This window comes from Glycine max, chromosome 2 (genome assembly GCF_000004515.6).
Source record: "Glycine max cultivar Williams 82 chromosome 2, Glycine_max_v4.0, whole genome shotgun sequence".
NCBI classification, from domain to species: domain Eukaryota; kingdom Viridiplantae; phylum Streptophyta; class Magnoliopsida; order Fabales; family Fabaceae; genus Glycine; species Glycine max.
In genome coordinates, this window is record NC_016089.4 from 47897291 (window position 1) to 47910682 (window position 13392).

At 31.4% G+C, this 13392-nt stretch overlaps 2 protein-coding genes across 2 annotated transcripts; one reads left to right on the plus strand and one right to left on the minus strand.

Annotated features, from left to right (window-relative positions):
• The first annotated feature begins 863 nt into the window (after positions 1–863).
• On the plus strand, positions 864–4515 carry LOC102667373 (uncharacterized). Its single transcript, XM_006575555.4, has 2 exons — positions 864–2936; positions 3044–4515. The coding sequence occupies exons 1-2, from the start codon at positions 2710–2712 to the stop codon at positions 3837–3839; spliced, it is 1023 nt and encodes a 340-aa protein (XP_006575618.1). The 5' UTR covers positions 864–2709; the 3' UTR covers positions 3840–4515.
• A 30-nt stretch (positions 4516–4545) lies between these two features.
• LOC100801819 (F-box protein At2g26850) lies at positions 4546–9138 on the minus strand. Its single transcript, XM_003519459.5, has 5 exons — positions 7386–9138; positions 7153–7232; positions 6604–6782; positions 6225–6299; positions 4546–5018 (listed from the first exon to the last, which is right to left on the minus strand). Exons 1-5 carry the CDS (start codon positions 8055–8057, stop codon positions 4831–4833), a joined length of 1194 nt encoding a protein of 397 aa, XP_003519507.1. The 5' UTR covers positions 8058–9138; the 3' UTR covers positions 4546–4830.
• Positions 9139–13392: the final 4254 nt, after the last annotated feature.

A 13392-nucleotide genomic window follows, 5' to 3' on the forward strand; every position in this document is an offset into this window, starting at 1 on the left:
TATAAATGAGTTTTTAAGAGATAGATAAGATTTATTTCTTAAAATAAGTATAAATTTATTTTCTTCAAGCATAAATAATTTAACTAAATACATTGAAAATAGAAAATTATTTATTTATATTAGAATAAATATTTGTTTTAACAAATAAATTTCAACATACTAGTTCATAATCCTTAAAATTTTTCTTGTCACAAATGGTCAAATATACCTTTTTTAATAAAAAAAGAAAGTCAAATTTGTCCTTTTCAAGATTTAGTTCATTTTTACATTTTCAAATCTTACATAAAAAAAATATTTCAAAATCTAACCATCTTTATTCAACTTTTTTTAGGGGATCTTCATTTCAACTTCAAACTTAAAAATCTCAACATTGCAAATATCTCAACAACATTTCTTGAATTACTCATCTGACCTCATTTCATAACAAGGACTTTAAAAACTAAAGGGATAATGGACAAAATATACCTGTATGAAAATTAGTAAAGTAAATGAGGCATAATTTTATATCACATATAATTTTCTAGAAATAAATCAGACCAGAGGGATAGAGAACACATTAAATCTTATAGAATTTTCTTAAGTTGATACCAATACTCAGAAAATACAAATAGACCACGTTGGTTATTTTCCTTTTAAGATTTTTATGTAGGAACCAAAAAAATTACTTATTTTTCTCGTTCCTCAGATAGTGATGAAGTTGTCCATTTTATCTTTTACAAATATATATTAGTTGTTTTCTATTTCTACTTTCATAATAAATGTGTAAATTAATTAAAAATTAGATGAGAAGTAAGAATATAATTTACCAAAAAAAATAACGTTATCTTCAATTTTAAAAATGATAGATAAATATCAACAAAAATTTTCCAAAAACTTAATACTTAAAAAAGAACAAAAGTACTCTTATCATTTAATTGCATAGTCGTGTGATTCAAGATTTTGCTAACATTTTATATATATATATATAAAACGAGCTAAATGTTGGCTTCTAAAGACATAAATCCAATTCGCCCAATTAGTGTTTTCATCGAATGTTGAAAGCTGTCGTGTTCATCCTTTAATTTAGTTGTTGTGGTCCTCTAATTTATTTCTCTAACGATAGATGCATATGACTTGTTTGCTAGACTTTTTAATCTCCACTCTCCAATATCATAAGTAAAATTTACATTGCTAATCCTCTGGATTTTGGGTTTGCTGTGTGCAGTCTCTTGCGTTTGAGGCCTCAAGTAAAAGCTACATATATATTTAGAAATTTAAATTTTATTTTTAACTCTAAAAGTAACTCTCATCATCATCATCATTATCATTCATTTTCTTTTCTTAACTATTAAAATTAGCTATTCATTACAACCATAAAAGGTGTGTTATCATTGTAATTTATTGCATTATAAACATTAATAATGATTAGGTTACTTCTTTTAATTTTCATTCTGCATACCAATACATGTCTTTCATTCCACTTACAATAGCTAAGAAACTCAACGAAGTTAGAAATAATGCGAGATGTTAAAAATATTATTTATATTTTTCACTTTTTTTATCAGGTACGAAAAAAATTCTCCTCTACAATTTAAATTTTAAGCCACACTATTGACATAATTTAACTTTCTAGCTTGTTGGTCTATTAATATTCTTCTCCTTTCTGGTAAATAATATAGAATTTGTTGCACGTAAATTTACGTCCTACAATTTTATCTTATGCCCAAGAGCCAAAATTGCATTACGTATTTCTTACAAATTAGAATTACCACATAGGCCTAATCAAAGTGCCTGCGATGACGCTGGAAACAGAATTTATTAGGATATAGGCCTATTCAAGGGTCAAGACCCCTAAGGAGAATCAAAGGGTAATAGCACCATTATATTTATTTCCTCATGTCTCGGGTAAGAGGACCTTGACCAAACATGCATTAGATTTGTTTAACTAATTAAATCGTTTCTCCATTATTTAAAGTAAACATTATGCGACCAATATTATGATAGTTGGATTTTTTTTATCAAGTGTTGGGTTTCAATCATTGAACACGTGAATTAATTAACGTAAAATTATTCTAATTTAATTAAATTTTTTGGGTTTGAATTTTAAATATACTGTTGTATCGAATATTTGTTAAAAGAATTTGATCAATTTTTGGTCCGTTCGATCATTTTATAGTAAAAATTAATCATAAAAAAAAGTTGAAAGATACTTGTAAAAAGAAATGTAAACATTATGGGATACTGAATTTCGGATTTTGATCGTTTGGCAAGGGAGAGAATATCACAAGATATATAAATTATACGCTTGGTACGTAATGATGCAAAATTGTTATTAAGAAATCATAAGACAACAGTAGGGTCACGATAAACAGAAAAACATGGTGAATTTAAGTTGCTTAGAATAAAAATTAACTTCCCTTTGACAATTATGAAATGCAGCATTAATAAGGCCAACACAGAAAGGGACAGACCACCAGAAAAACTCCCTCAAAAGCGATCCATTCAATTCTGGTAGACCTTTGAACTTTGAAGTTTACTTTGAGGGATGACAACAAAGTTCCTTCAAATATATATAATCCAAATCCCTTCATTTTAGGAACAGCAATCCCTACACTACAGTTGTTTCCCATGCTCCCTATCATTGTCTTGTCTTTTTAACAAAAACACTACACCTTGTGTCGTGTCATTGCATTTTAAGTCTCTTCTTAAGTTTACTTTTCTGTGTCAAACATGGTGGACATGATGGATATCTCCTTCTCCAACGAGTTCTGCTACATGAGTACTGCATGTAGTTTCAGCCAAGATATGTGCTTCTACAGTGCACCAACTAGTCCTAGCAGGCTCAAAGTAAGAACATCCTTTGGTTCTCAAACTGGCCCCACAACACCAAGAGCAACAACACATGAGGATGATGCAAACTCCAATGTGAATGAGTTTGAATTTGAAACCAGTCGCAGGTTCGATGTTTTTCTTTTATCAGCAAAATGTTAATTGTTAGTATTGTTAGTATCACCCCCTCTCCACCCCGCCTTCATCACTAGACCAACCTTATATCTTCTCGCAGGTTCAATATATCTTCTCGCAGGTTCAATGTTAGTGTCGGTGACTTGGACACCGAGACAAACCAAAAGGATGAGAGCCCTTTTGGGGATTCATTGCAGACTATGGCATTTGCTGATGAGCTATTCTGTGATGGTAAGGTGTTGCCACTAATGCCACCTCTCAAACTTCCTCCAAGGATGCATCAGAATGGGGATGGTAGCATTATGAGCACTCACAGCTCAACACTGACGTCTCCAAGGTCCCCCGGATCGGTGCTTAGGGTTCGGTTTTCACGGCAATGTTTGTGGAATGATGACTTTGATCCCTTCATGGCGGCTTTGGAGAAGGTAAGAGAAGAAAAGAGAGGGAAACCAAGTGCAAGACATGGTCTCAGGAGGACTAGGTCACTTTCTCCATTCAGGAGCTTCAACAACAAGTGTGAAAGAAATGTGGGAATATCGAAGTCAAGTCAACTTGAGTCACATTGTTGTGACACAGCTCAGCTAGTATGTGAACTTAAGAAAGAGCCATTAAAGCACGTGTCAGGAAGAATAAATGTGCTATCCGAGCCCAAAGGGTTGGTGTTTGCTAGACAGGTGAGACTAGTGGGAGTGAGCAATGACACTACAACCTTGGAGAGGACCTCAGTTTCCAAAGTTTCTAAGGAAACAAAGAAAGATGAAAGGAAAAGAGGTGGTTTTTGGAGAAGGAATACGAAGAGAGAAAATATAAAGAAGTTTCTCTTTGGGATTAGTAACATGTGGAAAGCCAATGCTCATCACAAGTTAGAAGATAAAATGGCAGCACAGGAGAAATAACCCTTGGTGAGGAAACTTGACATGAAATCTGTGAAAGCAATAGAATCAACACAATGGGGTAAAGATCCAAGAACAGGTGAGTTGACCAAAATGAGATTGGTATGTCACAGGCCATTGCCAAGATTTTTTCTCTGCTTGGGTTATGAAGGGAAAGTGAAGTGACTGAGTCACACAAGGTAGAATGTAGAAGTTAGCTGAAATGAATGCTTTAAATTACAATTTTAGATTCGTTCTATTTGTGTGTAATAGTGTTGCTGTGATGTTGTCTCTATTTTACCATTTTATACTATCTAGGGGGAAACATATGATAGCAATGCTTTTTAGAAATTGGCTATTTATATCTTGTCTAGAAATTTTCCCACATGAATTGGCATATCAATTTCCCTAACAATCTTGACTCCCTTTATAGCCCTTTTTTTCTTCTTGCACATAACATTGTTGAATAGACATTCATTTTTCTGGGAAAACAAAACACTGAATGGTAGATTAGATGAATCAGCATGAGTCCTGCATACTACTGAGGAGGCTACAGACCTCAATCATAAATTATTGCCAAAAGAAAAATCAGTTAGCGCATAGAGGGCGCATTTTTTAGGCATATTGCTGATGATCCGTTTGCATATAAAAATGTCTGAAATACTTCTCACATCACTTGGTACGAAAGTTGTATACTTGCATTGCTATGTGATTTCAACGTTCACTAATATGAGAAAATCAGAGATTTTTATCATTCTATATATTGTGGAATGAATATTCTACGCCATCAGTGCATAAATGAGTAATTTACATTTATTGAAATCACAAGCTAAACTTAACCATGAAAAAAAATGGGATAAATAAAACGGGGAAAGTAAATAGGTAGCCTCAAACGCTCATTTGGTTGAATGAGAATCCTATACCCTTTTTTCTCCAATGCAGAAGAACCTGCCTCTGCCAATGCTTAATAAGAATACTAGTCTTGACATAATGCTAAGTGGAAAATTAGATCTGATTAGTCCAAGACTTCAGAAGGCCAAATGCTTTTCCAAATGGAAATCTCAGTCTCACTCTTAATCTTTCTGATTCCTCCATAAAAACCATCTGCTTCATTTCCTTCCTCTCTATGATCTCTTCTACTTATAGTTGTTTTCCCCCAACGCGAGTCAGGATTGTACTGATTGAACTCTAGCACCACTGTGTCTGCACCCAACAAACAAATAATGCAGTGTCAAATAAACCATGTTTGAATCCTAAGAAAGGAAATGGAAATAATGCGAAGACTCAAAAAATTGACATGTTTAGTTTTCATTTTGGCAGAATTTATAACTATTCAATATTCTAGGCGAAAAGCTTTTTATGGTATGACTGCATGGTCCACAAAATGCCAGAGTCCACTCCACAACTCCATAAAAAAAATAGACAGGAACATGTGTAAAAACTGTCATCATGCTGACACAAAGTGATGAAAGAATATGACAATAGAGTTTTTCAATAAAATTTCCTGTCAGAGAGATAACAGCCAAAAGCAACGAGTAATCGTGGCCAGGAAGATACTGAGGCACAAATTAGTAATTTGCACTATTATTATTCTGTTGCTATTGTTATCTATGGTTAAGGAAATGTTAAATGAAACATCAGACCGGATAGCTAAGCAGAGATTGTGGATTATTCTGGTCATAACTACTAATATCAGAAAAAGGGAGTAAACTTTTAAGGCTTACAGTGACTGGTATCCCCACATTACATAACAAAATGAAAACAGAACATAAAAGAGAAATTGATTTTTTTTTCTTCGTTTTAACGTAGTTGGCCATAAACGTATCCACTGAGACACAAGTTATCAATGTGTTGGTGGAACTATGACATGCGGACCATGATATGTCTAGGGGACCAATCATATATCATAGCTAGTGGTCCAAGTTTTGATATATTATTAGGAAAGGAACCTAGCCCAAATTGTGGTCTGGTCTGCCATGAACTTCACATTTATGTAACTTTTTTCACCATTTAACCTCCACGATGAAAAACATAATAATGGTAAATAACAAAACTTTAAAATATTTAATCCATTAAACAGTATTTTAACCTTCACTCCAATCCTGTGTCTTCAAAATTCTGGAGCATTATCTTTTATCTCTCTCCATTTTTGCATATTTATACACTTTTCAGTTGAATAAGAAAACAGAATTCATCCCAATCTTACAATCATTCGTTCAACCAATCACTAAATCATATCCTCCTTGCATCGGTCCACTAGGCAATTTTACTCAGAACATAATTCAACTTGAAGGAAGGAACAAAAAACATTGATGAAATGAATGATAAAAGGCAAAATCTACAGCCAAGAAAAAATAATGAATGATAAAAAAAAAAACATTCATTTAAATGGAAAATGCATTAGCTCACCACTACTATGACAACGGCAGTAATTTTCATTCCCATCGCATACTTCCAAGTGGCCTACAACACCATACCACCAACCTGCCATAAAGGTTCATTTCATCAATCTACTATCACAAAAAAAAGGGTAGATAGATGTAAAGGAAACTGCATAATTAAGATTGGAGAAGTAATTATTTTTATCAAAGACTCAAAATTGGATTCCACTTGTTTTACTCCTCTTTTCGTTTACTCCTCACAGTTTGTATTCAATATTCATCCTAGTTTTTCTTTTTCTGTTCATAGCCACTCTTGTTTTATGCTTGTTTAAATATCTCTTTAACCATATTCTAAAGACCATAGTAAACAGTAAAAGTAGAAGAATATGTTGAGCAAAGGAACAAACCATAAGGAAATTCTTTGTTTCTTCTCCACTGAATCTCTACGTGATCACCGGGATGCAAATCATATAGACAATCAGAAATATGAAGATCATGTGGAGGAGTATCAACAGGTGGTGCTCTTAGCCTTTCCCATGGAATGCCATGCTCTACTGCAACTGCCCTTCTTCCATGTGGTGGATATCTGTAATAAGCAATCAATAAATAATTGGGCCACTAGATCTTAAAATGAGCATATGTGTATGTTTTACTATCAAAGTTAATTTTTAAATTGTTATTGTTGTTGTTATAAGAATATTCATAAAACTTTTATTTTACCTTTTTGAATTGTGTTGGGGCTTTACTCTGCGAATTAAATTTTAACTTTTAAACAAATAACATGAAATATATATATTCTAATTCTGGTGTGTGTCTATGTATAGACAGAACATATGTGTATGGATGACAGAATTATGATATAATGAAAATGGGCTCAGTTAATTTTTAATATTTCTTCTTTCAATGACTGATGGGAACATAATATATTCACCAAGAATCATGTCCAATTAAATTACCTGGCCTGGAAGGTGTCAGTGTGAGGATCATAGCTAAGCTCAGCATCATAGCATGACAACATAAATCCAACATGGCCATTCTGCAGTGAAAAATGTAACTTGTGAGAAAAACACAATAATCGTCTATTCTAGTTACCATGAAAAAACTAATTTGTTTCACTATTGAAGGTAGCATGATAGAATATAAGTTTTCAATAGGAAAAAAGCACAAAGGGGTTCATGATGATTGATACCTCACGGTTATAGACCTGAGCAGGAAACCAGAAATTGCCAGTCTCAAGAGCAAGATACCATGTCATGAGTGAATCAGGAGGCAAATAACTTTGCTGCTTGATGCTATTATTTGCATCTACCTTGGTTCTCATCCATGAAAAAGGCCAACTAAGTGACACCAGCCTCAACAAGCTCCTTTGCTTGCCATGTCTAAGAGTTCCAACATTCCCTTTAGAAGCAGCATGCCATTTCCACTCCCTATAAGCAGCTTGACCAATAACTCTGCCCCATTTCTGTTTCATGTGCCTCTCCCAAAGGTGATCACTCACACAGCTCTCCCTTAGGGAACGGCAAACCCCGGCCATTTGACAAAGTGAAGGTGGAGGGAGCTTTTCAAGAATGCATTCCAACACCAGCTCTGGCAAGTCCAACACTGACATGTCTTGGGAGTCCTCAATAATCTCCACCTTTGAAGACTTGTTCACTAGAGACATCCTTGTCGGAATTTGACCAAGAAAACCAAGCCAAAGGCGTTTCCTAAACAACTTAGAGATGGACTTCACAGACAAGTCTTTGTAAAACAAAGGGGAGATCAACCTCACTTCACTTGCCCATGACGGGAGTGATTTGAGAGAGAGGATAGGCTTTAAAAACAGAAAGAAGGAGATGCAAGTGATAAAGTAGAGTAGCATTAGCACTTAGGAATTAGGATATCTTTCACAGGTCAAGTTTGGCATATGTTATAATAGAACCTTAATGCCAATTGTGCAACACCAATGGCTAACAAGGGGAAAAGCAAAACCAAAAATGACCTCACTCACTACTTGACACAAATTAATTACACACCCTCCCTTCCTTGTTGGAAAGAAACACAGGAAGCAAATTGGAACCTTCAAAACAAAACACCTTTTAAAGATGGGTTTTTTATTGGTTCAATGAAAGCCCACCAAAACCCAATGGTGGGCCTCCTAGGCCAAAGTTAGATCAGAACAAATTAGGTAGACAGCCACACGAATGAACCATGGAAATAAGCCTCACACAGTAGCTTAATAATACTAACTCTCTCTCTCCTATTGGCTTCCAATAAAGAGGAGAGAACAACAACACAACCGTGTAGTCAACCTAAATAGCTGTCATTCAATGAAGAATGAAGAATTTGTATTATACAATGGTCCTTATGAGGAGGGGAACAACAACACAGCAAGAAATGGAAGTGGGGCAACCAAGATCTGATAACAGGTTTTATAGCACCTAGAAATGGAATTGAAAAATGGAAGAAAAAAAAAGATGGAAGATGAGTCTATATAATAAGAGATTCTGATGTATATAATTGGTGTGCAGAATCTCCAAATCTTATGTATATATAATTGGTGTGTAGCTAGAATAAAGTAGATCTAGCTAGTTGGAACTTAAGCAGCAAGAGGCCCACACAAGACCCTCAAGATTCACAAAAACAATGGAACCAAGGCAAAGGACAATACTTGGGATGGTGCAGAATAGAGAAGAGGATTAAAAAGAGACTCTGATGAAGAAGATAATGAATGTGAAGGGTAGGTGGGACCCCCCTCACTCCAACAAATTCTTCACCACACCTCAATTGTTATCCTCTCCTCTGAAAATGCAATCACGGAATTTTTTTTTTTTCTTTCTCCTTCTTCCTGTAGTTGTTCTTGTTCTGTGTGTGGGACAATATAGAGAACAATTTGTGGACAATGAAAGGAAAGGGCAGAATTATTTGTAAAATGAATGGGAGGCTGAGGTTACGTTAGATTTTTGTGGATGACAACCACATTTCTACTCTTAACATATATCCATGTCATCACCAATGGCTATTACTCTATCATCCAATCATCCAAGGATTCCCATAAATAAATTACGTAGATAAATAAATTTTTTTATGATACCAAATATTCACCGATTTTTTATTGTTAAATTTTGTTAAAAATTTTAATTGATTATCTTTAATAAAAATTTCTCTTAAAATCATTTTTTTTTATTTAGATGACTTAAATCTAAAATTTTATTTAAAAAAATAAATTTAATATGATTCGAATGAATTCACTGTCACTTGTTGGTGTATATAGACAAATAACTAACAATTTGAATTTTTAAAACTAATTTGCATTTTTTTATCTCTAGATAATCTTGTATGCTTTGTTTTTGTTGTACCAAGTTCTAGTTGGAAGGAAATATGTTTGACTAGAAAAGGCAACTACATTGGATAACGTATATAGGACAAGATTCGTTAATTTTAAAGTCGGAGGTTAGAGGTAAGGATTCGGATTCGGATCCGCTACACCTGCGTACACTGTAACAAACATGTTCTCGCTGACAAGTCACAACAAGATGTCAACGTTTTTAACAACTATCCCCTCTATTCCTTTTATTTTTAATAATTAAATATCTGTCATCAATATTAATCAGTATAATCAATTACATTTTTATTGAAATATTGTGTTGTTTATAATAATTTTATCTTTTTTCATGTTTAATATTACCTTTTTTTTAAATATCAGACTTTTTATTTTATTTTATTTGTGTATTTTTATAATATTTTTTTAATTTGTCTGTTATATTAATTATTTTTTGTCTAAAATATTTTTAATTACCTTATATTAGATTCTATGAATTAAAAAGATAAATAAATGCTCTCTCTTAAGGATTGGAGAACAAAACTAACCTAATTAAGATAGAAAGTAATTAATTAAAAAAGATGATGAATCCTAATAATTTGAAGGGTAATTTTGAGGAAAACAATATAAATTGTTAAAGAATGAAATTACTAATTAAATTAATTAACTTTGTTAAAGAATGTAAAGTAGGTAAAGAAGTCTTATATTTAGAAACAGATGTAGGTAGTATATAATATAAAAAAGGTTAAAATGTAATTTTTATTTATTTATTTTCTTAAATCTATAATTTTAGTCTTCTTATTTTTCAATGGAGATATTTTTTTCTATTTTTAAAAAATATAAAATTTTAATTTCTTATTTTTTTAATAGAGACATTGTATCCTCCACTTTTAGAAATATATGCAATTTTAATCCCTATATTTTATAAGTGAGACATTTGGTTTCCACTTTTAAAAAATTTAGGATTTTAATCTCCTTAATCAATTTAAAACTTGTTCACCATGTATTTTTTTAATAAAATAAACATGTTAACAATTAAATAATTTTTTAAAAAAAATTGTCATGTGTATATAAACAAATAGTTATCTTGTCAATCTTTACAAAATACATAGATTAAAGTTTAAAATTGATCATAAAAACTAAAATTGTAGATTTTTATAAAAATAGAAAACAAAATATCTCAATTAAAAAATAAGAAACTAAAATCATAAACTTTTTAAAAGTAGGAGATAAAATATCTCAACTAAAAAATAGAAGAAATAAAAACACAAATTTAAGAAAATAAGAGGATAAAAATTACATTTTAGCTTATAAAAAAATAAAGAAAAACAAAGTTTAATCAAGTTGTCAATCCGTTAGCTTAAAAAAAAAGTCAGCAATTAGACCTTAATTTGAAGGAAGGAAGCATCTAGAAATAGATTTACCTATAGCAGGAATGTTACTAATTTTATGATGAGTTATAATGTCTATAAAAAAATGATGAGTTATAATGCACTATGCATGTGTATCATTCTAAAATTATATGTTCTAAGAATATAAACAAATTAAATCTTAGTCATGAAATCATGATATCAAATTTACTTCGTCAATTCAAGACTCGATATACAAAGATAGTTTTGCTTTTCATTACTTTTTCTTTTTGCAAGAATTAAGATGGTTCGATGGTACGGAATTTTTTGTTCCATTCTTTTTTCTTTTCTCTTTAATTTATAACGAACCAATAGAAATCAGCAAGTTAAAAGTTTAATCTTGAAAATTCGAGACATTGAATACGGACTAAATGATTCATCCATTTATTTATGATGTACTCTTGTGTTATATATATGTGTGTGTCTGTGTCAAATAATTTAACTAATGCTACATCAAATTTTATGGTAGGTAAGAGTGCATTTAACCTCTAGGGGAACAAAGAAGCTGGAGATTGTGTATTGTCAACTTTTACAAGGTCTCCAAGTTACTCTGGTAGATTTTTTTTATTCATTATTTTATACATGATTATAAAATATTCCTTTTTAATATTTATATAGGAAATATTTTTTTTTCTTCGGTTATATAGGAAATAATGTAAAAAAATATTTCTTTGCAATTTTTAAATAAAATTCTAAAATGCAAACAAAATAAAGTAAAGTAATATACTAGTTCTTTTGTTATTAAAAATAAAAACACTTCATCTAATCGAAAGACTGAAGCATCCAACTTTTTATCTCTACCTTACAGAAAATAAAAGGAGTCACGTGCATGCGGAGGTGACTAATAACGGATCACCATTTCACGTGTGTGTATTCTCTCTTATTGAGATCTAAGTATTATAAAGAGGAAGCACTTTTTTTTTTCTTATTAAATTATGTTATTCATCGTATTTACATTTTTTTTCGCTTCAAGTATATGCATTCGAGTGTCTACCTACAACCATTTTCCAATAATAGAGCAAGGGCATTGGAGCCTTTAAGAAAAAAATCCCGTGAAAAAAAAGTAAGATCCTACCTTATTCTTAATTAATCAGATTGGTAAGACATTCATAGTAGAGAATAATGAATAAGAAATGGGACAATTAAATTCTTCCGGATCAGGGTTTAAAAAAATGTCTTTTTGACATGAGGAGATTATATAAACAGAATCTAACTTATTTCTATTTATTTAAAGCATATAATATAGTAGTAAATAATGAGTAAATTTGTCTGCAAATAATTTAATTATGTGGCATATGGAGTAACTCGCAAGGATAAGGTTTTTTTATCAATAAATATTATTTTATTAGAATGATAATTTTGTTGGAAAAAAAGATCGAACTCACGGGTTTTTTTCTCCTTAAACTCTAAAGTCCTTATTAACTAATGGGTCTTTAAGACCTTAACTATTTATTAAAGCATAATATATATGAAACTTACCCTAGACCTTGTATAATACTATATATAGTATGCATTTAGAAAAGGCAAGCTTGTTGCTTGTTAGTTTGTTTAATATGGCTTGGTTTGCAGAGAATGAATGATATCGAAATTGTTATTTCTTGCATGAAAGCAAGGTAATAATAAAAGAGGAATTGTGTAGGGTGAAGGTCAAGTTGTGCACAAGTTGGGGGAGAAGGAGTGCAATTTGATAGGTGCGTGGAGAGCACGAACGAATGAGAAAGAAAGCATGGCATGAATATGATGAGATCTCTGAAAAAGAGTGCCTGATAATTGGAATTGGACGGTGCAAACAAACCACCGCCACAGCCACCTTCTACATATCGTGAATTTGCGTGCTGCTTGTTTTATTATTTTACTTTACTACTCCCATATCCACTTTCACTCTCTTAATCGCAAGTTAGTGTTACACATCCCAAATAAAACTATATAGTCCCATCTATCTATAGTCAATAGTTGTTTTAAACAAGATACTAAGACTAACTAAATGGAAATAAACTTTGTTTCACTTAATAAAAAAATTATAGATGAAGTTGAAATTTACTAACATTTATTTTGAGTAAAATTAGACTTAGATTCATTAACCAAAAAATTAAATTTAATAAAAAGTCTGAATCAAACAAAACTCGAAAAATATTTCTAAAGTATTTGAATATATGTTTCACTATTTCTTAGGCCAAATTAGTTTAAAAATATATATACTAGCAGTATATTTCATTTATTAAATTAATTTTTCAAGAATCTTAATATGAAGATTAAGTTAATTGATGAAACATATACTTAGAAATTTTGAACATAATTTTTGTTATTTTAAAACAAACATAATTAATATTATAGTTTTTTTTATAGATTAGTTTAATTATATATTTTAGAATATACTAGCATACAATTTTATTTTTTTAAAATCTCAATAATTAAATGATTTTCTATTATATCTATAACTTCTATAAGTATTATAATAACGATATTTACTTTCGATCTCTACATTT